Source organism: Salvelinus namaycush, chromosome 4 (assembly GCF_016432855.1).
Source record: "Salvelinus namaycush isolate Seneca chromosome 4, SaNama_1.0, whole genome shotgun sequence".
In the NCBI taxonomy this organism is placed as follows: domain Eukaryota; kingdom Metazoa; phylum Chordata; class Actinopteri; order Salmoniformes; family Salmonidae; genus Salvelinus; species Salvelinus namaycush.
In genome coordinates, this window is record NC_052310.1 from 15,530,676 (window position 1) to 15,554,803 (window position 24,128).

General features: G+C 41.6%; 1 protein-coding gene across 1 annotated transcript in view; it reads left to right on the plus strand.

Moving 5' to 3' along the window:
- Nucleotides 1-1,970: 1,970 nt before the first annotated feature.
- LOC120045475 (nuclear distribution protein nudE-like 1-A) overlaps nucleotides 1,971-24,128 on the plus strand; it is a 30,691-nt gene continuing 8,533 nt past the window's right edge. The window contains exons 1-3 of the mRNA XM_038990365.1: nucleotides 1,971-2,055; nucleotides 14,782-14,882; nucleotides 22,346-22,499. Of these exons, the coding sequence (XP_038846293.1) occupies nucleotides 14,788-14,882; nucleotides 22,346-22,499 (249 nt within the window). The 5' untranslated portion in view covers nucleotides 1,971-2,055; nucleotides 14,782-14,787. The remainder of the gene's footprint in view (nucleotides 2,056-14,781; nucleotides 14,883-22,345; nucleotides 22,500-24,128) is intronic.

Genomic DNA, 24,128 nt, shown 5'->3' on the forward strand with positions numbered 1-24,128 from the left:
AAACAAATTTGTTGCTCTTCGGTTGTGTGTGTATGTTATTTTGTCTCGACTGAATAAATAAACGATACATAAAAAATACAAATAGAATAATAATGAAAGCAAACCAGCGACCCACTGACCAATCACACAAACAATCAATCAAAGACATAAGCGACCACTTATGTCGCTTATAGCTGGAGCCGGCCCTGCCTATCCTTCCAGGACACTCTTTATACAGTACAAGCTGTTCAAATCATATCGTTTACATTGCAGTACATTGCAAACAATGTGGACTCTTAGATAAATAAGTAAAGCATTGAACTTGACTCTTGAATATTGTTCCTTTAGCCCTCCCAGACAATGAACTACACAAACCATCTCCTCTTGAGGATTAAAAAGCCGTCTTTGCTTCATATGGCAGTGAAACAAGCTAGTCCCAACATCTTCCTCCTTCTTTTGGTCAAGACTTAGTAGCTGGCTGGATGCCTCCATTTCTTCTCTCTTTCTCTCTCTGTCTGTCTCTCTCTCAGTCAAGTACTGACTGGGGCAGCAGCAGCAGATAGCCCTCCCTTTGTGTTTACCACTTGCATGGTATATCCTGGATACCTACTGTTCCCCCTAGTGCAATAAAGCCAATCCTTCTTCGCTCAGCTGCAGTACGCAAGACTGCCAACAGATCCACTGATAACAGACCCAGCCCTATTTGTAAGGGGATGCTCGTACGTAGTAGAATGAGAGAGAAGGCAGGTCCTCCTGGCCACACACACACACACACACACACACACACACACACACACACACACACACACACACACACACACACACACACACACACACACACACACACACACACACACACACACACACACACACACCACAGTCACCCCACCCACCGCTCCTACAGTACACTCCACGACACTAACCGCCTATGCTTGGGTACCTTATTTACTCTCTGGATTGCCAGTTGAAGAGGATAAGTCTCTATGACAACGAAACATTCTCCTCTTGTAGTAGAAGGTCTCATTTGAATATGAAATAGGGCCTCATTTGAATGTGAAAGAGGGCCACATAACCAGGCCACACCATAAACACCACAGTGGCAGTTTCACAACACAGGGTACAGGGAGTATTCCAGGTTTGCTTGTTAAAAAATGACTTGCATTGTTATTGCAGGCACCCAGACATCATATCACAGAGATATCTAATAATAAACATATGTTCACACCACTCAATCTATAGGCCTAGGGCTACGGATCACAACTGTGGTGTTATGAGTTGGCATGGAGATCACCCATTTCATGCACTGAGAAGTTTATTTTTCTAGCACTGCAGCACAAAGTGCCAGCACAAACCTTTCTAACGGCCCTGTGGGACTCTTCCAGCTTTGCAAGCAGCGACATTCTGTCTTCAAAGGCGGAGTTCCAGATGGTAAAGGGCGCATTATCAACTTCGTGCGACCTGGAAGCCATTACTGACAATGGATGTTTGGAAGTGTTACTAAGCAACAAATGTGGGGACTGGAATGAGGGGGGAGCAGGGAAAGACTCGGGTTATGCACCTGTGTGTGAGCTGGATTCAAGACAGGTGACTTACCTTCTAGTAAAGCCTTTAATAAAGCCGTAAAAATAAAGTCTATAATAAACAGACGTGTCCAGTTATTAAGTTAGCTAAATGTTTCCCCCCAGAATGTTTTTCAAGAATAGGAGAGTATGACTAGATCACACCCAAAAATCTACCAATTTATTCATCACTCAACAACAATATGATCCTAGTTCGAGATAGCCTGGCAAATGTTTCTTTGTACATTCTCAGTCAAATACTGTAAGCATTATCATTTTTAAAACGTGTATTTGAAAACGTATATTGCAGCTTTAAACCACCAGATGACGCTAAAACAAAGGTCCACCAATTTTGATGCGCTTGCTCTGCTCATCACGTGCGTGTCTTGCCCTTGTGTAGGCTGCGCGTGAATCACAGCATCAACAGTTTCCTCCAAGCACAGAACCACCAGGCGGGACGACTACGATGGACTGAAAACCATCGAAAGGGGGCGAGACATCGAATGGAAATGTTCAGGTACATCGCAACATGTACTTATCAAATTGTGTATAACGTTGACGCGATGTATCATTGTCTTTATTTTAGTAAAATGCATGAAAATACAATTCCTTCGAATTGATGGGGGTAGTTAGCTAGCTAACGTAACGTTAGCTAGCTAGCTAGCTAGCCAAGCGACGCCCGGTGTACCCGAGCTGAGCGGCCACCCATGTTTGACAGCTGACGGTTTGGTTTTGACAGTTAATTTAGGCGTATCTTGTAACTAATGACAGTAAGCTAAATGGCAATGGTCCCCGAGCTACATTATTTGCGATAGATATTTAGATAACGATAGTTTATAATCTCTTAGTTTGAGGGCCAAGGGGCCAGGCTTGAAAACTGAAGACCCTCAAGCAAGGATGATATTCACTGAAACTTGGCTAGAAATACTCAATAATAGTAGTTAATAAGTTTGATAGCTACGTTACAACAACATATTTGACTGATATAACGTTATTCACCATATAGCCAATTATTTACCAATATTCTGCACCACATTTTGTGATATCATTTTTGCCAATGAGGAGAATTTCTCCTTTCAGTATAATGGCAATCTTGTCAGGTAATGCGTGCAGGGTTGCCAGGTCTAGTTAAAATTTCCAGGGCAATTGCAACTCAAAACCTGCCCCCAAGACTTTAAAACTAGCAACAAGAGGGGAAAAATGTAGTCCTAAAAACTAGATATGAGTGACCTCTGGTTCATTTAGCTATCCCTATGGAAAATAATAGGGTTTTGGAATAAAAGCTGAAAATAAGGTCTGAGGTTAACTCATTAACTAATTTATATGTTTTGTTCTATAATAGCAGTCAGTTAAAATGACCTTTATGAATTATGAAGCCTTTGTGCTTTTTTTTCATTAAATAAATGCTTCAAAATTCACAAGAAGTTGCGTTAGCTGATGAAGATGATCAAATAGAACAAAACATGTTTTCCACAGACCTTATTTTTGGCGTTAATCCAAAAACCCTACAAAAATGCCATTCACTTTCCCCATAGGCTTTGTTCAATGAACCATGGCGGAGTTAGTGCCTACAAAAAGACGCCTTTACTGTTTCTCTCTACGACATGAGGGAGAAGTATGTAGCTAGCTGGTGCTGTTCGTTGTTCTTACATCACTTGTAATGGCGTGCGCAAGTGCTGGCGTTGCTCTCCACTCACTCAGCTCAACACACACACAACCACACACACACACACACACACACACACACACACACACACACACACACACACACACACACACACACCCCCCCCCCTCCGGTCCTCCTCATCACTCACTCACTAACTCTCTTACTCAGCAACAGCCTGTCTCACTGCCTGGTAGTCAGTAGCAGCAGCAGGTAACAGTGAAATGTATAGATTTTATTTTAAAGAGAAATGCCATGGCAACCGCAATGCAATTTAGAAGTAGCCCAAATTTAGAAGTGCCTTGCACAAGGGCACAGCGACAGCTAATTTGTTTTTACCTTGTTGGCTCCGGTATTCAAACCAGCAACCTTTCGGTTACTGACCCAATGCTCTAATCTCAAGGCTACCTGCCACCCTGCTAAAAAATTCAGTTAAACGTTTGAAAATTGACTCATCTGACTATTTATGCACGATGACAATGCATGTTAGTAACCTCATTGAGAATGTTTTAATTTAAAAAATGGGTTTAATTAAAAATAATATGAAAAGTGCCTTTTTGGAAGGCTAACCTGTTAGAGACTAGCCAGGTAACATGGCATACATTATAATGTAGTTAGCCAGCTAGTCAAAGAACCACAGTAAGCTCAACTATCATTGATTAATATTTTGTTAGCTAGTGACGTTAGCAAAACCGCTTGATACGGTACAGGATTTTACTATGGATTATTGATTTCACTATGGATCTTGGCAGCATCATTTGGTAAGTCTCTGTTATTAACAACCCTACATGTCTGTAGCTAACTCTTCTGAACAGACACATAGCTAGCTTGCATTGACTGCATACTCATTTTTCTAGCCAGCTTTTTATAGCCCAGCTAGAAAATAACACATGGAATCATGTAGTAAACAAAAAAGTCTTAAACAAATCCAAATACATTTTAGATTCTTCAAAGTAGCCACCCTTTGCCTTGATGACAGCTTTGCACACTCTTGGCATTCTCTCAACCAGCTTCACCTTGAATGCTTTTCCAGTTTTTTTATGCTGAGCACTTGTTGGCTCCTTTTCCTTCACTCTGCGGTCCAACTCATCCCAAACAATCTCAATTGGGTTGAGGTTGGGTGATTGTGGAGGCCAGGTCATCTGATGCAGCGCTCCATCACTCTCCTTCTAGGCCAAATAGCCCTTACACAGCCTGGAAGTGTGTTGGGTCCTTGTTGTGTTGAAAAACAAATGATAGTCCCACTAAGCGCAAACTAGATGGGATGGCGTGTCGTTGCAGAATGCTGTGCTAGCCATGTTAAGTGTGCCTTGAATTCTAAATAAATCACAGACAGTGTCACCAGCAAAGCATCACACCTCCTCCATGCTTCACGGTGGGAATTACACATGCAGAGATCATCCGTTCACATACTCTGCATCTCACAAAGACACAACGTTTGAACCAAAAATCTCAAATTTGGACTCATCAGACCAAAGGACAGATTTCCACTGATTTCTAATGTCCATTGCTCGTGTTTCTTGGCCCAAGCAAGTCTCTTCTACTTATTGGTGTCCTTTAGTAGTGGTTTCTTTGCAGTAATTCGACCACAAATTGACAGTTGTGGCTGTTTCGGGTGATGTATTGTTGTCTCTACCTTCTTGCCCTTTGTGCTGTTGTCTGTGCCCAGTAATGTTTGTACCATGTTTTGTCGGGATGCACGATATATCGGTGAGCATATCGGAATCGGACGATTAAAGCTAAAAATGCCAACATCAGCATAGGACCAATGTCTGGTTTAACGCCTGTGCAAAACCGATGTCATAGCTGACGTGCATACCTATATAACGTAAATAGATGGCGTAATGACGCCACAAAAAATACAGCGCTACACAGAACAAAAGCAGAAAAATACTAGGCGCACACTTCCAACAACTCGAGCAGTCATTTGAAAGAGTAAGAACATTTCAGCAAGACAACTCAATGGCGAAATCCATTAACGCCAAGATAATGGAATTCATTGCCCTTGACAATCAACCGTCCTCTGTCGTGGATGATGTTGGCTTTTGCCGACTTATCGAGCCCCGGTACACACTATTTTTCAGATGTTGCCCTACCGGAGTTACACAGTATTATTGAAACGTACATCTATGAGCTACTTGCTATGGGCGTCCACTGCTATTAGCTTCAAGACTGACATTTGGACCAGCGATGTCGGACCCATGAGCATGCTGAGTCTGACAGCACATTGGGTCGAAGAGTATTTCATGCTAAGGAAAGCCATATTGCATGCTCAAGAATGTGCTGGTTCTCATACCGCTGCTTCCATTTCAATGGCATTTGAGAACATGTTTGAAACTTGGAAACATGAACACACTCCTAGCCCCAGTCGAACAACTGACTCGAGAAATAAGCTAATCAACTGCGTCTGCCCTCTGTCATGGCATTGAAATGCCTGCTCAACAAAACTGCAGACACAGACCGTGGGGTTAAAACTTACAAAAGTACGCGAGGCTGTGAATAAGCGATTCGGTGGCATTCTCTCTGAGCCTCTACTGTGTTGCCACCATGCTCGATGCTAGGTACAAGGACCGCTACTTTGATGCAGACAAGAAACAGGGTTTACATGAAATGCTACATACACAGTTGGACAAGATGGAAATAGACACTTTCTTGTGGTGGTCCTCATCAGAGCCAGTTTCATCATAGCGCTTGATGGTTTTTGCGACTGCACTTGAAGAAACTAATGATAGACTGTTTCTCTTTGCTTATTTGAGCTGTTCTTGCCATAATATGGACTTGGTCTTTTATAAAATAGGGCTATCTTCTGTATGCCATCCCTACCTTTTCACAAGACAACTGATTGGCTCAAACGCATTAAGAAGGAAAGAAATTCCACAAATTAACTTTTAACAAGGCACACCTGTTAATTGAAATGCATTCTAGGTGACTACCTCATGAAGCTGGTTGAGACAATGCCAAGAGTGTGCAAAGCTGTCATCAAGGCAAAGGGTGGCTATTTGAAGAATCTCAAATTATAAAATATTTTGATTTGTTTAACACATTTTTTGGTTGCTACATGATTCCATATGTGTTATTTCATAGTTTTGATGTCTTCACTATTATTCTACAATGTATGAAATAGTAAAAATAAAGAAACCCTTAAATGAGTAGATGTGTCAACTTTTGACTGGTACTGTGTGTATATGTGTGTGTGTGTATATATATACATTTTATTTAACCCCTTTTTGGGTAGGCACAAAACTACCTTCATACTTCCTTTTTGTAAAACAATAATAATAATTTAAAAAACTTCCTTCAGACGAGTCCCAAGAACACCATGTTCGTGAGTCTCCCCTTTTCATAGTAGTCATAATAGTTTGTAGTTCAAACCGTTTGGATGCTACATACAGTTGAAGTCGGAAGTTTACATACACCTTAGCCAAATACATTTAAACTCAGTTCTTCACAATTCCTGACATTTAATCAGAGTAAAAATTCCCTGTCTTAGGTCAGTTAGGATCACCACTTTATTTTAAGAATGTAAATGTCAGAATAATAGTAGAGGAAGATTTATTTCAGCTTTTATTTCTTTCATCACATTCCCAGTGAGTCAGAAGTTTACATACATTAAATTAGTATTTGGTAGCATTGCCTTTAAATTGTTTAACTTGGGTCAAATGTTTTGGGTAGCCTTCCACAAGCTTCCCACAATAAGTTGGTTGAATTCTGGCCCATTTCTCCTGACAGAGCTGGTGTAACTCAGTCAGGTTTGTGGGCCTCCTTACTCGAAAAAGCTTTTTCAGTTCTGCCCACAAATTTTCTATAGGATTGAGGTCAGGGCTTTGTGATGGCCACTCCAATACCTTGACTTTGTTGTCGTTAAGCCATTTTGCCACAACTTTGGAAGTATGCTTGGGGTCATTGTCCATTTGGAAGACCCATTTGTGACCAAGCTTTAACTTCCTGACTGATGTCTTGAGAACTTCCTGACTGATGTCTTGAGAACTTCCTGACTGATGTCTTGAGAATTTCCTGACTGATGTCTTGAGAATTTCCTGACTGATGTCTTGAGAACTTCCTGACTGATGTCTTGAGATGTTGCTTCAATATATCCACATCATTTTCCTTCCTCATGATGCCATCTATTTTGTGAAGTGCACCAGTCCCTCCTGCAGCAGAGCACCCCCACAACATGATGCTGCCACCCACGTGCTTCACGGTTGGGATGGTGTTCTTCGGCTTGCAAGTCTTCACCTTTTTTCTCCAAACATAACGATGGTCATTATGGCGAAACAGTTTTATTTTTGTTTCATCAGACCAGAGGACATTTCTCCAAAAAGTACGATCTTTGTCCCCGTGTGCAGTTGGAAACCGTAGTCTGGCTTTTTTATGGCGATTTTGGAGCAGTGGCTTCTTCCTTGCTGAGCGGCCTTTCAGGTTATGTCGATATAGGACTTGTTTTACTGTGGATACAGATACTGTTGTACCTGTTTCCTCCAGCAGCTTCACAAGGTCATTTACTGCTGTTCTGGGATTGATTTGCACTTTTTGCACCAAAGTACGTTCATATCTAGGAGACAGAACGCGTCTCCTTCCTGAGCGGTATGACTGCTGCATGGTCCCATGGTGTTTATACTTGCATACTATTGTTTGTACAGATGAACGTGGTACCTTCAGCCGTTTGGAAATTGCTCCCACGGATGAACCAGACTTGTGGAGGTCTACAATTATTTTTCGGAGGTCTTGGCTGATTTTCTTTTGATTTTCCCATGATGTCAAGCAAGGAGGCACTGAGTTTGAAGGTAGGCCTTGAAATACATCCACAGGTACACCTCCAATTGACTCAAATTATGTCAATTAGCCTATCAGAAGCTTCGAAAGCCATGACATCATTTTGGGGAATTTTCCAAGCTGTTTAAAGGCACAAGTCAACTTTGCGTATGTAAACTTCTGACCCACTGGAATTGTGATACAGTGAATTATAAGTGAAATAATCTGTCTGTAAACAATTGTTGGAATAATTACTTGTGTCATGCACAAAGTAGATGTCCTAACCGACTTGCCAAAACTATAGTTTGTTAACTTCTTATGGCTGCAATCCCGGTAACGATATGACAACAGCCAGTGAAAGTGCAGGGCGCCAATTTCAAAACAGAAATCTCATAATTAAAATTCCTCAAACATACATGTCTTATACCATTTTAAAGGTAATCTTGTTGTTAATCCCACCAAAGTGTCCGATTTCAAATAGGCTTTTCAGCGGAGTCACAAATAGAGATATAATTAATCACTAACCTTTGATCTTCATCAGATGACACTCATAGGACTTCATATTACACAATACATATATGTCTTGTTCGATTAAGTTCATTTTTATATCCAAAAACCTCCGTTTACATTGGCGCCATGTTCAGAAATGCCTCCAAAATATCTGGAAAAATTGCAGAGAGCCACGTCAAATAACAGAAATACTCATCATAAACTTTGATGAAAGATACATGTTTTACATAGAATTAAAGATACACTTGTTCTTAATGCAACCGCTGTCAGATTTCAAAAAGCTTTACGGCAAAACACAATATTCAATCATCTGAAAACAGCGTTCAGCCACAAAAGCAAGCAATACAGTTACCCGCCCAAATTGTGCAGTCAACAAAACTCATAAAAAGCATTATAAATCTTCACTTATCTTTGCTGATCTTCGTCGGAATGCACTTCCACAATAAATGTTTGTTTTTTTCGGTAATGTCCATCATTTATGTCCAAATAGCTATTTTTGTCGCGTGTTTGGTATACAAATCCAACGTCAGGGAAGCGCGTTCACTAAAACCTGACGAAATGTCCAAAAGTTCCGTAACAGTCCGTAGAAACATGTTAAACGATGTATTGAATCAATCTTTAGAATGTTGTTAACATAAATCTTGAATAACGTTCCAACCGGAGAATTACATTGACTTCAGATGAGCGATTGAACGGAGCTCCCTCTTATGTGAACGCGCATGGTCAAAGAATGGTCACCTCATGGCAGTGGTGACTCATTCCTGTCTCCTTCGGCCCCCCTTCACAGTAGAGTCATCAGACAAAGTTCTACAGACTGTTGACATCTAGTGGAAGTCGTAGGAAGTGAAAAGTCATCCATATCTCGCTGTAATTTCAATGGGAGCTTGGTTGGAAATCTACCAGCCTCAGTTTCCACTTCGGATTTTTTTTCAGGTTTTTGCCTGCCATATGAGTTCTGTTATACTCACAGACATAATTCAAACAGTTTTAGAAACTTCAGAGTGTTTTCTATCCAATATTAATACTTTTATGCATATATTAGCAACTATGACTGAGGAGTAGGCCGTTTACTCTGGGCACCTCTGTGCACCTTTCATCCAAGCTACTCAATACTGCCCCTGCAGCCATAAGAAGTTAAGACATTTGTGAAGTGGTTGAAACACTTAAACTAGTTTTAATGACTACAATTTATGTAAACTTCCGACTTCAACTGTACGTTTTCGTGAGAAGACCGATTTTTTTGTGATGTCTCATGGTCTGGCAAACACCACTCTAGCTCTGCAACCTTTCACCGGCAGATGTGGTGGATTGAGCCGCATCCAATGCAAAAAAAACTGTAGCTTAATCTGAGAGATTTTTTTTATTTTTTATTGTATTTTTTATTTTTATCCCATTTTCTCCCCAATTTTCGTGGTATCCAATCGCTAGTAATTACTATCTTGTCTCATCGCTACAACTCCCGTACGGGCTCGGGAGAGACGAAGGTCGAAAGCCATGCGTCCTCCGAAGCACAACCCAACCAAGCCGCACTGCTTCTTAACACAGCGCGCCTCCAACCCGGAAGCCAGCCGCACCAATGTGTCGGAGGAAACACCGTGTACCTGGCCCCCTTGGTTAGCGCGCACTGCGCCCGGTCTGCCACAGGAGTCGCTGGAGCGCGATGAGACAAGGATATCCCTACCGGCCTAACCCGGACGACGCTATGCCAATTGTGCGTCGCCCCACGGACCTCCCGGTCGCGGCCGGCTGCGACAGAGCCTGGGCGCGAACCCAGAGACTCTGGTGGCGCAGCTAGCACTGTGCAGTGCCCTAGATGCAGTGCCCTAGACCACTGCGCCACCCGGGAGGCCCCTAATCTGAGGGATTTTGATGGGGATTTTTTTTATTATGTTACTTAGATTGACGCACCTGTGCGTCAATCACGTTCCACTTTAATAATAGCATGAGTAGTGGCCTTCAAGTAAATCACAGAACAAGCTAGACTACATGGCAAATTGGCAATCCACTGCAGTATTCTGTTCATCCTCCACTGCAGTATTCTGTTCATCCTCCACTGCAGTATTCTGTTCATCCTTGTAGAATTTCTGTACAGAAAATTAAGCTGTTTTACTGCCTCGCTCAAGACTGTCTGACTCAGTCTGGCTCAGTCCTTTGTGGCCATGAAAAGTATTTTATGTCTCTACATTCAATGTAACTTGATGCCAGAGCAGAGGTCAGTCAGTTAGCAACATTTGTTCCCAAGGTTTCTATCAATGCCACTAACTGTACTGCACAACAGAAGTATTGTCCATCTGTCTATTTAGCTAGGCTACCTCTCACTCTTTTCTTGAGTGGTAGGCTATGGGAAATTCCATGGTTACAGAATTATGCTGAGACTGATTTTTTTCACTTTAAAAATGTATGCCAAACAAACTATTGATTTCAAAGTTTAACAAACCATACAACTCTATGCACAATGACTACTTTGAACAGTTTACACAGTGCAAAACATTTACTGGAAAACTGAATTATGGTAAAATCTGTTTTATTCTGTAACCAAACTTTATATCTGCACAGTTCTTTTTTTGTTTTTGTAAAATCTTCTGTGGAAATTGTTAAAAGTAGCCCATGTGCATATGGTTTATTAAACTTGGAAATCAAATATTTTGGGGGGGGTATACATTTTAAAGTGAACAATCTGGAATTGCCCCTACCTAACACTTAGTTGCCCACTTGTATTAATCGCAGGGCAGAAGGTCAGTGTTAGGGACTTTTTCACAGATCACGTAGCCATTTGCTTTGTCTCATGTTCTAAACTTTTTTTAATTGTTTTTTACTTCACCTTTATTTAACCAGGTAGGCTAGTTGAGAACAAGTTCTCATTTACAGCTGTGACCTGGCCAAGATAAAGCAAAGCAGTACAACACAAACAAACATACAGTCAATAATACAATAGAAAAGGTCTATATTCAGTGTGTGCAAATGAGGTAGGATAAGGGAGGTAAGGCAATAAATAGGCCATAGTGGCGAAATAATTACAATATAGCAATTAAACACTGGAGTGATAGATGTGCAGAAGATGAGTGTGCAAGTAGAGATACTGGGGGGCAAAGGAGCTAAATAAAATAACAGTATGGGGATGTGGTAGTTGGACGGGCTATTTACAGATGAGCTATGTACAGGTGCAGTGATCTGTGAGCTGCTCTGATAGCTGGTGCTTAAAGTTAAGGATCCGATGGAATTGTTGGTTGGGAAAAAAAACTACTTTTGCTTTGTATTTGCCCTAAAAAATATAATAGTATTGACTGAGCTCGTACCTGTAAAACCCAGCGTTTGTTATATCAAAGTTATTTGCCCAGATATTCTCACAACTTCCTTTGCAAATATGTAATGTGACACACACACTGTGAAACTATATTTTGCAATTGTCAATGATTGTCAGCACACTGGCCAATGTGCTAGAAATTCCTCTCTGCTGCTGAGAGATACTGTGCCTTCAGAAAGTATTGACACCCCCTGACTTTTCCCCCTGACTTTAAAATTGATTAAATAGATTTTTCTGGTCACTGGCCTACACACATTTACCCCATAATGTCAAAGTGGAATTTAGTTTTTTTCTTTTTTTCCCTAATTTATAAAAAATAGAAAGGTTGAAATGTCTTGAGTCAATAAGTATTCAACCTCTTTCCTATGGCAAGCCTAAGTAAGTTCAGGAGTAAAAATGTGCTTAACAAGTCTCACAATAAGTTACATGGACTTACTCTTGTGCAATAAGTGTTTAACATAACTACCTCATCTCTGTACCCAACACATACAATTTCAAACACAGATTCAACCACAAAGACAAGGGTGGTTCTCCAATGCCTCGCAAAGGGCACTTTGTAGGAAAAAAAACGTGGCAAAGCAATTCACTTTTTGTCCTGAAAGTGTTATGTTTGGGGCAAATCCAATACAACACATTACGGAGTACAGCTCTCCATGTTTTCAAGCATAGTGGTGGCTGCATCATGTTATGGGTGTGCTTGTAATCGTTAAGGACTGGGGAGTTTTTTTCAAGAGAAAAATAAATGGAATGGCGCTAAGCACAGGCAAAATCCTAGAGGAAAACCTGGTTAATCTGCTTTCTACCAGACACTGGGATATGAATTCCCCTTTCAGGAGGACAGTAACTTAAAACACGAGGCCAAATCTACACTAGAGTTGCTTACCATGAAGACGGTGAATGTTCCTGAGTGGGCGAGTTAGTTTTGACTTAAATCTACTTAAAAATCTATGGCAAGACCTGAAAATGGTTGTCTTGCAATGATCAACCAATTTGATAGAGCTTGAAGAGTATTGAAAAGAATATTGGGCAGATGTTGTACAATCCAGGTGTGCAAAGCTCTTAGACTTACCCAGAAAGACTCACAGCTGTAATCGCTGCCAAAGGTCTTTCTACAAAGGATTGAATCAGGGGTGTGAATACTTAAGTAAGTTTGATATTTCTGGGTTTTATTAGCAAAATGTTTCTTAAAAATGTACTTTGTCATTATGTATTGTGTGTACATGGGTGAGGGGGAAAAATCTATTTAATCCATTTTGAATTCAGGCTGTAAGACAACAAAATGTGGAATAAGTCAAGGGGTAGGAATACTTTCTGAAGACACTGTACCTAGGCTACTTCCTGTGGTGACCATTGTTTACATTCATCAAAACCCCACATTCATTGCAGAATTGAGAGTGAGTAGAATCTATTTAAAATCCCATTCTAGATTCCACATGTTCATTTGACCTACTACAGTACAGTTACGCCTCGATCACACCGATTAGCGTCATTGCGCAAAATGGTATGCAGCACCATCTGGATATGTGTGCAACAAAAGTTCATCATTCACCTTCTGCTACCATTTCTGTCAAATTTGTCTATGCAAACAGTTTTACGTTCAATAAATCCAACATATGCACCACACAGAATGCACTGCAACTGCCTCTGCAACGGAATGCTGCGAGGCAATCACAGCGTTCCATTGGAAATTAATGTACTTCTGGTGTAACAAAATGCAATGACGCTGTCGGTGTGGTCAAGGCGCTAGGCTCTTACATCCTAGGCAACTGATATCAAAGGTGGCAGGTAGCATAGCAGTTAGAGCGTTGGGCCAGTAACCAAAAGGTTGCTAGTTTGAATCCCAGAGCTGACCAGGTAAAAAAATCTGTCAATGTGCCCTTGATCAAGGCACTCAAACCAAATTGCTCCAGGGTTGCCGTTGATAATGGCCGACCCTGGCCGTGACCTCACTCTGCGAGGGTGTCTCAGGGAAGGTTGGGATATGGGACAAATATAAGCACCCACATAAAACGCTTATTTATTCAAATAATTTCTATTGTCATTCACTTGCAGCCTTTTATCAAATTATTCTACAGCACCCACATAAACCTACTCCGTGAGTGGTTAGGCCTGTATCAACCCATAACGCTGACATTTGATTGGGAGCAATATAGCAGCAGTCTGTTATACAGCAGTCTGTCCCCCCCTCCTCCCCATGGCCTCGGCTCAGGGCTCCGGGCTGGTTTCATATGCAGCGCCTCACCTCCATTCCCTTATCTCTAATTATGGAGTAACTGTGATGAATGGGACTTCGAGTCATACTTTTACCTCAGGGAAATGAGTGTCTCATTTTATACCGCCACCTATTTCACTTTTATCATTGCTATTCACTGCATATATTTCCTTTATGGAGCAGTAGCTGTGGACTTTTCCACATAGTATGAATAACACTCCAAGGAACTTGCAATAATGAGTTGTTCTCCATGGTCCTTCAGAACATTAAGCTAGTCGTAATTGAACATGCTCAAATGTACTCATTGTATCTTTTACTTTCGGTTTTGTACACAGAAGAGAGGTTCTATGGCTTTGGCACACAGTGCATAATAAATGATTACTGGACAAGAGTTAAAATTGCTGAGTTGGTCACCATTCCAGTCAGTTATGTGTTTTTTAACTCGATACAGAAGAGAGGGCACTCAACCATTACGCATAAACACACTCTGGCACTCGACTACAACTGTACAGAGAAAGCTTGAGAAGATGTATTGATTGAAAACGACAGAGTAGGGTACTGCAGGTCATTCTGTCAGCAGTGTGTCTAATGAAAAATGTCCTCCGTGTCACTGATGGATACTCTGTGTACTCTAATCTGGACCTATTCTATGTCCTTTTTGGCAAAATATCTAATGTATCATATTTGCTATGGTGGTTGTTTATTGCCGCTCAACTTTTGTGACCCAACAGTGCTACTGATATATATGATTGTTTTACCATGTGCAGTTGTGTAATAGAACTTGTTTCTATTGATTTTTCAGATCTACATGTATACCATGGACACTGATATGATTCCAAAATTCTCCTCGAAAGACGAGGAGATTAACTTCTGGAAGGCTCTTTCCCTCAAGTACAAGAAAAAGTAAGATCTGCACAAATAATGCCTTTTGTGTTACATTAATGCTATCTCTATGGTCATCATCAGGCTTAACTTTTACTTAAACTCACAAGGAACTCCGAGGTGTTACAGTATGATGTTTGAATCCTGTGGTTTCACTGTGTGCATGGGATCAGAGTAACACTACCTGTACCTGTACTTTAAAATCATGAATACTTCTGAAAGGAAATTCCCCAGACAGACTTGTTACATGGACCTCAAATGGCTTTCATCATTCTGTCATTTTAAAGAGCTGTATTGAATGATAGATCCAGTTTCACCTGTGACAGTCCTTTATGTAAGACCTTGTTAGGAATTTCTTTCAATGCTCCTTTATACTTCCAAAGGCACAGATCTGGTTTCACATTAAAAACAGAAGCCCTAGTATGTCTCTCTCTTCTAATATAGTCTACTGAATGGGATTACGTAATAGCAGTGTTAGATTTATCTTTTCTCATATGTGAGTGACTGACAGTGGGCAGCAGACATCACTCTGCTCCCTGTAATGGAATTATCTCTGGTCTATTTCTCTCAATGAACATCCTCATCACACAGCATAGGCCTACTGCTGTTTGAAATAAGACTGCTGATAAGATCGCAGTGGACCACAGACACACCCAGCACTAGGGGAAACTACAACCAGTTATATAAGGGGAATTTCCATGTTAAAGGACCCATGAGCACCAACGTGAAGTTTATAGGAGCATGCCACATTGGGTGTAAAATTAAAGCTAAAAGTCTATTTTTTTAATTTTTTTATTAAGGAATATATATTTTTCAACCATTTTCCCATCCTACAAATTAGGGATAAGCAAAGGCTTTGATTTCTGTTCAAACAGATGGAAAAGGGGGTCTTTTTATTTTTTATTTAACCAGGTAGGCTAGTTGAGAACAAGTTCTCATTTACAACTGCGGCCTGGCCTAGATAAAGCAAAGCAGTGCGACACAAACAACAACACATTGTCTTAGACAACATCTATCAGAAAAAGTCTTAAAAGGTATTAGAAAGCACAGTAATGTTGAAGTAAAGACCCCTCCCAACTAATATCAACACTTATATTTAGTTTTGAAGAAATTATTTACCTTTTGTAAGTTTAAGAAACATTGCCTTGTAATTCTGTTTCCAAAAACCCACATCTTTAAGATATTTTCTAAGTTCACAGTAAAGTAAAGTAAACAAGTAAAGGTAGACCTACCAATTAGTTAGTGTTTTTACTGATATCAAGTTTGTTTATGAATTATAAAGTGATTAAAACTCGCAATTATGTTATAAAATCGGAATTTAATTGGCTACAATGGGAAATCAGTCACAAACCACAGTTGGTTCACCTGCTACTTTCCTCCCTTCCACTGGCATACTGTTATGTTCAACTGATTTCAACTGTTTTCTTTCTTGTTCGGTCATCTGGTGGTCAAAGCAAGAGTGAACAGTCTGGACAACCTCTCATTCTCCCTCTGCTTCTCTCTCTCTCCCTCTGCTTCTCTCTCTCTCCCTCTGCTTCTCTCTCTCCCTCTGCTTCTCTCTCTCTCTCCCTCTGCTTCTCCCTCTGCTTCTGCTTCTCCCTCTGCTTCTCTCTCTTGCTCTCTCTCTCTCCTTATATTCTCTCTTCTCTCTTAATGTCACTTCTTCTGGCTCTTACTGACACCTACCACCTACCCTCATTCCATTTACCCACTGAGCATTGACCGGCACCGGACGTCCATTGAGGTTGAAAAGTAGTTAACATTTGGTCAGTCTGCCCTGGCCAGACCAAATCTGAACCAATCATAGACGTTTATGTTTCACAAGTTTGCACAGTACAGTAGAGCACAGTATAAAACAGTACAGTAGAGTCAGGGGTCACGTTAATGCAGAATTATCCATTTTTCACACAGAAAAAAAACAAATGCATGAGAATTATCTTGCTGTGTTTTGGGAACGCCGATTTTAAAATGCTTGTTATTATAATATCTTCTCGGCATCAGACAAATTTTGTGCTTCATTTGCACTTTTCCATTCGGATGAGAATTCACAAACAGGCATTCTATCAGCAGACAGTGCTCTGACTGATGTGTAGCTACTTGTCTCCGGTACTTTTCTCGGTGTAGCCTACCTACTTTTCTCTGATAAAATGCAAGATTAACTTCATGCAAAGCATTAGGAAATGTAGCTGGCTACATTCTTTCTATGGTAAACATTAGAAATATGATGGCCATGCATTGTTTTACCAAAAATAAACGTGCTTTTTCATTGTAAGATCATTTACTTGTGTGGCTGTAGCCAAATAGTGTTGCACTTTTGTTGTCATCTGATGAAAACGAAGCCACATTTTCTGCCGAATGTGTTGCACTAATGTATTTTATGTGATGGAAACTATAGTTGTACGCCCGTAATCACTCTTGAATCAGAAAAACACTGACTTTCAATATAAAAAGCAGGTGAAATGGTTGAAGGTCTGTGTTTTGAAAATGCTGATTTCTGAACTCTAACGCAACCCCTGGTAGAGTACAGAACAGTAAAGTAGATTACTGTACTGTAGATTATAGTTGAGTACAGTAGAGCACACTAGAGTAGAGTGTACTGTACTGAAAATATCTGCTGTACTGTGCTGTACTCTGCTGTACTGTGATGTCCTAACTTGTGAAACATAGACGTCTATGATTGGTTTAGATTTGGTCTGGTCCAGACCAACCAAATGTGATCTTGTTTGGAGGCAGAGCTCAAGAGAATAATAGCCAGTGTGTAGAATAATACCCAAATATGCAAAAGAAGGATGTTGCATATTTCTACCTTTGCGTACCTATTCAGGATACATCACCATGAAGAGAAGGATATTCCTGTCCATAATTATGCATTTCTGTATAGTACAGATCAGAGACCCATGTAGGCCAAATTCCGTCACTGAAATTCCGTTACCGGATGTAAATCCACTTCACTTACTGTAGTTCAATAATCAAAATAGATGTTTTTCCCGACGTCAGTGTCATGTCATAGCTGACACCCTATTCTATCTGCAGACATCTTTGAATCTTAATTCAGAGCAAATATGTAAATTGTTAAAATTAGTCCATGTGCATAGAGTTGTATGATTTTGTTCAACTTTGAAATCAAGGGTTTTTGTTTGGTAACATTTTGAAGTAAAACAAATCTGAGTCTCCGCCTAATTCTATTACTGTGGAATTGCCCTAAGGCTCCCTGGAAATTTACACCCAAGGGGATTCAAATCCACTTCCCTTTGTATTGCTCGATTTAAATGTGTTTCTGATGAATTTGTCATGAATTTGGTAGTGAAGCAGTTGTACAATATTCTTCCTTAGTATCAACAATGGATGCTCTTACTTGAGGGTCCCCCAAACTCTGTTGCAAAAACATTTTGGGTAGTAAAGTGAGGAGGATGGTCGTGTTCCCTGACAGCTCAAGGATATCCGATAGGGTCATCTGCCTCAAGCTGTTCAAAGGCCACGAGGGTGCTGCTGCGTTTGGAATAAACCACAGATGGAGGAAGTGGGCTTTCCCCTTCAAAAACACCACTGCCCCCAGGGTCACAACACAGGACACCCCATAGAAGGACAGTGAGTTCTGTTTGATGGCTTTCCTGGCTCCAGGCTCCCCTTCCACCCTGTCCCGCCAGTCACATGCCTGTAGCGTGCCATTCCGATGGCCCCTGGACACTGACATTTTTAGAGCAGCTGTGTGTATATCCATGGCTGTAGCGGGCGCCGGATACATACTTATATAACCACACTCAAACCCCCCCGAAACACTGTTAAGCTGTGTAACAGTACAAATCCCGTGTGAGCTTTGTTAGCCCAACAAGTCCAACCGTAACGCTGGCACGTTTTTAATTAACGGGAGCTGAGCTAGAGTGGGGTTTGTGAGACAAGGGCTGATCCCGTAAGGGGTTGTTTACAGAAACGTCTGAATGGTTTGAGCTACACAAAACATGCTCTACCCTGGTCACATACCCACTGTAAACAACCCAACCTCCTGGTTATTTATAGAATATCTACTGGTGCTCTGAGCAACAGACAGTCTGTTTCCGTATGGAGAGGCCAGGGTGGACTAGTGACGAGATGTGTTATCAAACAATGAGGGGAAGTCAAAGGGTTCTTTGATTAGCTGGGTCAAGTGATTCTGATTCAGTTACACTGAACTCACGTTTATTGTCCTACAAGAGGAACATCTTGGCACAGCTCATACATGAATACATAAAACAAATATGAAAACACAGAAGAAACAAACAGTCAGGCATTAATCCTGTGTGGGCTTTGTTAAGCAGTGTAACTGTACAAATCCTGTGTGGGCTTTGTTAACCAAAATGAGTCCCACCGTAACACTGTTTTAGACTTCTAACCCTTTTTAAACATTGTGTTTGTGTTACAGACTTCTGGGTTGAACCATTGGGCTTTGTTAAAGGGATAATCCACACCAAACCACTAATCCCTATGATTAACAGTGTTAAATAAAACTGTGGGGGGGGGGGGGGGGGGGGGTGTAAACCAATGTGTAATTTTGTCGTAACAAGATTGGTAGAATTGTCAATCGTTTTTGGAAATCTGTTGCAGCTCAAGTCTACTCAAACAGGAAGTACCTGTGCTAAGGTCTATTTAACTTTGGTCTGACCAATCAGAATCCATGCTTCAAGATTTCTTTTGATCACCAGGATTGGGATATGTTCCGGGTAGCCTCTGAGAATAACATCGACGAATACACGGATACGGTGACTGAGTTCATCAGGAAGTGTATAGGAGATGTTGTATCCACTGTGAATATTAACTTACCCAAACCAGAAACCGTGAACTGAAAGTGCGAACCACCGCATTTAACCATGGCAAGGTGACTGGAAATATGACTGAATACAAACAGTGTAGTTATTCCCTCCGTAAGGCAATCAAACAGGCAAAATGTCAGTACAGAGACAAAGTGGAGTCGCAATTCAACGGCTCAGACACGAGATGTATGTGTCAGGGTCTACAGAAAATCACGGACTACAAAGGGAAACCAGACACGTCACGGGCACCGGCGTCTTGTTTCCCGGCAAGCTAAACACCTTCTTTGCCCACTTTGAGGATAACACAGTGCCCCTGACGCGGTCCGCTACCAAGGACTGTGGGCTCTCTGTGGCCGACGTGAGTAAGACATCTAAGCGGGTTAACCCTCGCAAGGCTGCCGGCCCAGACGGCATCCCTAGCCGTGGCGGCAGAGCTTGCGCAGACCAGCTGGCTGGAGTGGTTACGGACATATTCAATCTCTCCCTATCCCAGACTGCTATCCCCACTTGCTTCAAGATGTCCACCATTGTTCCTGTACCCAAGAAAGCAAAGGTAACTAAACTAAATGACTATCGCCCTGTAGCACTCACTTCTGTCATCATGAAGTGCTTTGAGAGACCAGTCAAGGATCATATCACCTTACCGGCCACCCTAGACCCACTTCCATTTGCTTACCGCCCCAATAGATTCACAGACGATGCAGTCGCCATCGCACTGCACACTGCCATATCCCATCTGGACAAGAGCAATACCTAATGTAAGAATGCTGTTCATTGACTATAGCTCAGCATTAAACACCATAGTACCCTCCATGCTCATTAGGCTCGGGGTCCTGGGTCTGAACCCTGCCCTGTGCAACTGGGTCCTGGACTTCCTGACGGGCGGCCCCCAGGTGGTGAAGGTAGGAAACAACACCTCTGCTTGCTCAGCCCCCTCCTGTTCTCCCTGTTCAGCCATGACTGCGTGGCGATGCACGGCTCCAACTCAATCATCAAGTTTGCAGACGACACAACAGAAGTAGGCCTGATTACCAACAATGACGAGACAGCCTACAGAGAGGAGGTGAAGGCCCTGAGAGTGGTGCCAGGAAAATAACGTCTCATTCAATGTCAACTAAACAAAGGAGCTGATCATGGACTTCAGGAAACAGCAGAGGGAGCACACCCCTATCCACATCGACGGCACTGCAGTGGAGAAAGTGGAAAGCTTCAAGTTCCTCGGAGTACACATCACTGACGATCTGAAATGGTCCACCCACACATAGTGTGGTGAAGGTGAAGAAGGCGCAACAGCGCCTCTTCAACCTCAGGAGGCTGAAGAAATTTGGCTTGGCCCCTAAAACCCTCACAAACCTTTACAGATGCACAATTGAGAGCATCCTGTCGGGCTGTATAACCGTCTGGTACGGCAACTGCACCGCCCGCAACTGCAGGGCTCTCCAGAGGGTGGTGATTTGAAGCGCGTACAAATCGTTTGTCCTCGGTTGCGACACTCGCTATTGAGTTTCCATGGCCGAGCAACCACACACAAGCCTAAGATCACCATGCGCAATGCCAAGCGTCGACTGGAGTGGTGTAAAGCTTTCCACCATTGGAATCTGGAGCAGTGGAAACGCATTCTCTGGAGTGATGAATCACACTTCACCATCTGGCAGTTCAACGGAAGAATCTGAGTTTGGCGGATGCCAGGAGAACACTACCTGCCCCAATACATAGCGCCAACTGTAAAGTTTGGTGGTGGAGGAATAATGGTCTGTGGTTGTTTTTGATGGTTTGGGCTAGGCCCCTTAGTTCCAGTGAAGGGAAATATCAACGCTACAGCATACAATGACATCCTAGACGATTCTGTTTTTCCAACTTTGTGGCAACAGTTTGGGGAAGGCCCTCTCCTGTTTCCGCATGACAATGCCCCCATGCACGAAGCAAGGGCCATATAAAAATGGTTTGTCGAGTTCAGTGTGGAAGAACTTGACTGGCCTGCACAGAGCCCTGACCTCAATCCCATCGAACACCTTTGGTATGAATTGGAATGCCGACTGGAGCCAGGCCTTATTGCCCAACGTCAGTGCCCAAACTCAATAATGCTCTTGTGGCTGAATGGAAGCAGTCCCTGCAGCAATGTTTCAACATCTTGTGGGAAGCCTTCCCAGAAGAGTGGAGGTTGTTATATAAGGGGATCAACTCCATATTAATGTCCATGATTTTGGAATGAGATGTTTGACGAGCACTGTCCACATACTTTTGGTCATGTATTTCACATCGTTTTAGATGGACTGCTTGTTTTGTCACAAACTGAAATTAGGTGAACATTTAGAATTTTTGGAAATGGCAGAGCGATTTCTTCATATTGCACTTTTTTTAAGCAGTGTAACGGTACAAATCCTGTGTGGGCTTTGTTAAGCAGTGTAACATGATCTGCACTTTCAATTTCCACCGTTTTAAATTGCCTTAAGACATTTGTGTGTTTAAGCACCGATGCAATGAGGGTTTTGTATGTTTTTAGATGAATAAAGAAGATCAAGGATAATATACCATTCAGCACATTAAGCTGCAACACACCTGTGTGCTTTTTATTTATAACTCGTAGATACACTCTTGGGTCCTTCTAATTTCTAAGTAAATACCAATGGACTGTAAAATAACAATGGTGTAATGGTTTACTAACCACGTCCTCTCCGGTGGTGTCTGCCCTGTCAGTTGCCAGGAGGCCCAGGAGGAGCTGCTGGAGTTTCAGGAGGGCAGCAGAGAGCTGGAGGCAGAGCTGGAAACCCAGCTGGGGCAGGCTGAGCACCGCATGAGAGACCTGCACTCTGAGAACAGCAGGCTCAAGAACGAGGTGGACTCACTCAAGGTACCAAGACGAACACAATGCACTTAAAGGACTGAATACATATTTTTTGTGCTTGGAATCTGAAACAAATCTGAAACCCTGTGAAGTTGAGTTCCCTGTGAATTTGAATATTACAACCATGAGTTGGTAAGAAAATATTTACGAGGAGCCTTTTAGCGTTCATGCTGAAAAAGTATGACGCTCTTCTTTTGACAACCTATGAAAAACTCCATATCCTTGACATAATAAATTGATGACTATTTGAAGTTTGTATCATCATGGCTTGTCCTTTAGTGCTGTCCAGAGAGGAGGCAAGTTGTTGTAGCATGTATCTGTGAGTATCCCAGCGTACATGATATTAAGCAAAATCAGGCATGGTCAACAGTAAAGTAGAGGGTTCTTAGTCAGAAATTAATGTGTAATCTAAATGAGAAATCTCTTTCATATCAGTCAGACAAGGAACTCTTTCCCATTTTTGCTCTGATCACTACTACGGGAAACAGCCTATCAACAATATCATATTTAGAGTTAGCAATGTGGCTAATGTGTTTTGAGTTCCCACTTCCTCAGTTGGTAAATTATGTAGCACATTGCCTAGACTAATATGCACAAAAAACATGCTGGCAAATTAATCCCCCCAAAAATGTGATTATTCTGCATCCTATTATGACATGTTGCACATAAAAATATCCATCATGCATTCCCTAAACATGTTAGATGAAATAGACATTTTTTTCCTGAACATGTTTGAAATAGCTAATTTTCATGTCTTGGCACTTGAAAAAGTCAGTCTAGAGCCCTCCTGCATAGCTACCTTGCTTCAAAGTATAGTGAATTGATATCTTATTCACTTAATGAGGGAATTATTTTATTAGACTTTTTGGTTGTAGGCTAATGTTGTAACACATCAGGGGAGCTACTGGGTGTGTAGACTTTTGTTCCAGCAACACTCGCCAGATTCTACAAAACAACTGCTCAAAGTGACCTTGTTAAGTGGACTCAGGTGTGCTTGAGCAGTGGTGGATCAAAAGCCTGCACACCCAGCTCTCCAGATGGAGAGTTGACTGTGTTTTATACAGTAACAGTGCTGTATATTTGACTTTTTAAGGCATTTTTTCACAGTGGTATCATTATGGAAGCCAACATTCTGAACACTTAGACTTTGTGATCCAGCTAATGAATTAGCCCATTGGGGTAGCATTAACAAATGCAGATGGGAAAGCCCTTGCTTTAGTCATCTATAGCCTACCCGCTTAAACTATGCTACTACAGCTGTTAGGCTACAGCAGAATAATCATTGCTAAATTAGCACACCAGCCTGAAAAATATGAGTCATGTCGGCTATAGCCTTTGGTGAAAGAGCCAGCCCTAATAATCCAACTTTTTGCAAACATGGGCTCATTTCTGGAGAAGAATATTAGCAATTCAACTTCATGGAACCTGCAGATACCCTGTGTTTATCTCTGCCGTTTGTGCATTTTCATCATTCTGATTGGTCGAGTCAATTTTTGGTCGATTCAATTTTTGGGGGGTATCTGAATAAATGTCATGATATTCGAATAGTGTAATCATTTCAATTGCCAATCCCTAATTCTCATACATAATGCATCAGCATGTTAATTCACGCTCCATAATTAGCTCTAGGATGAG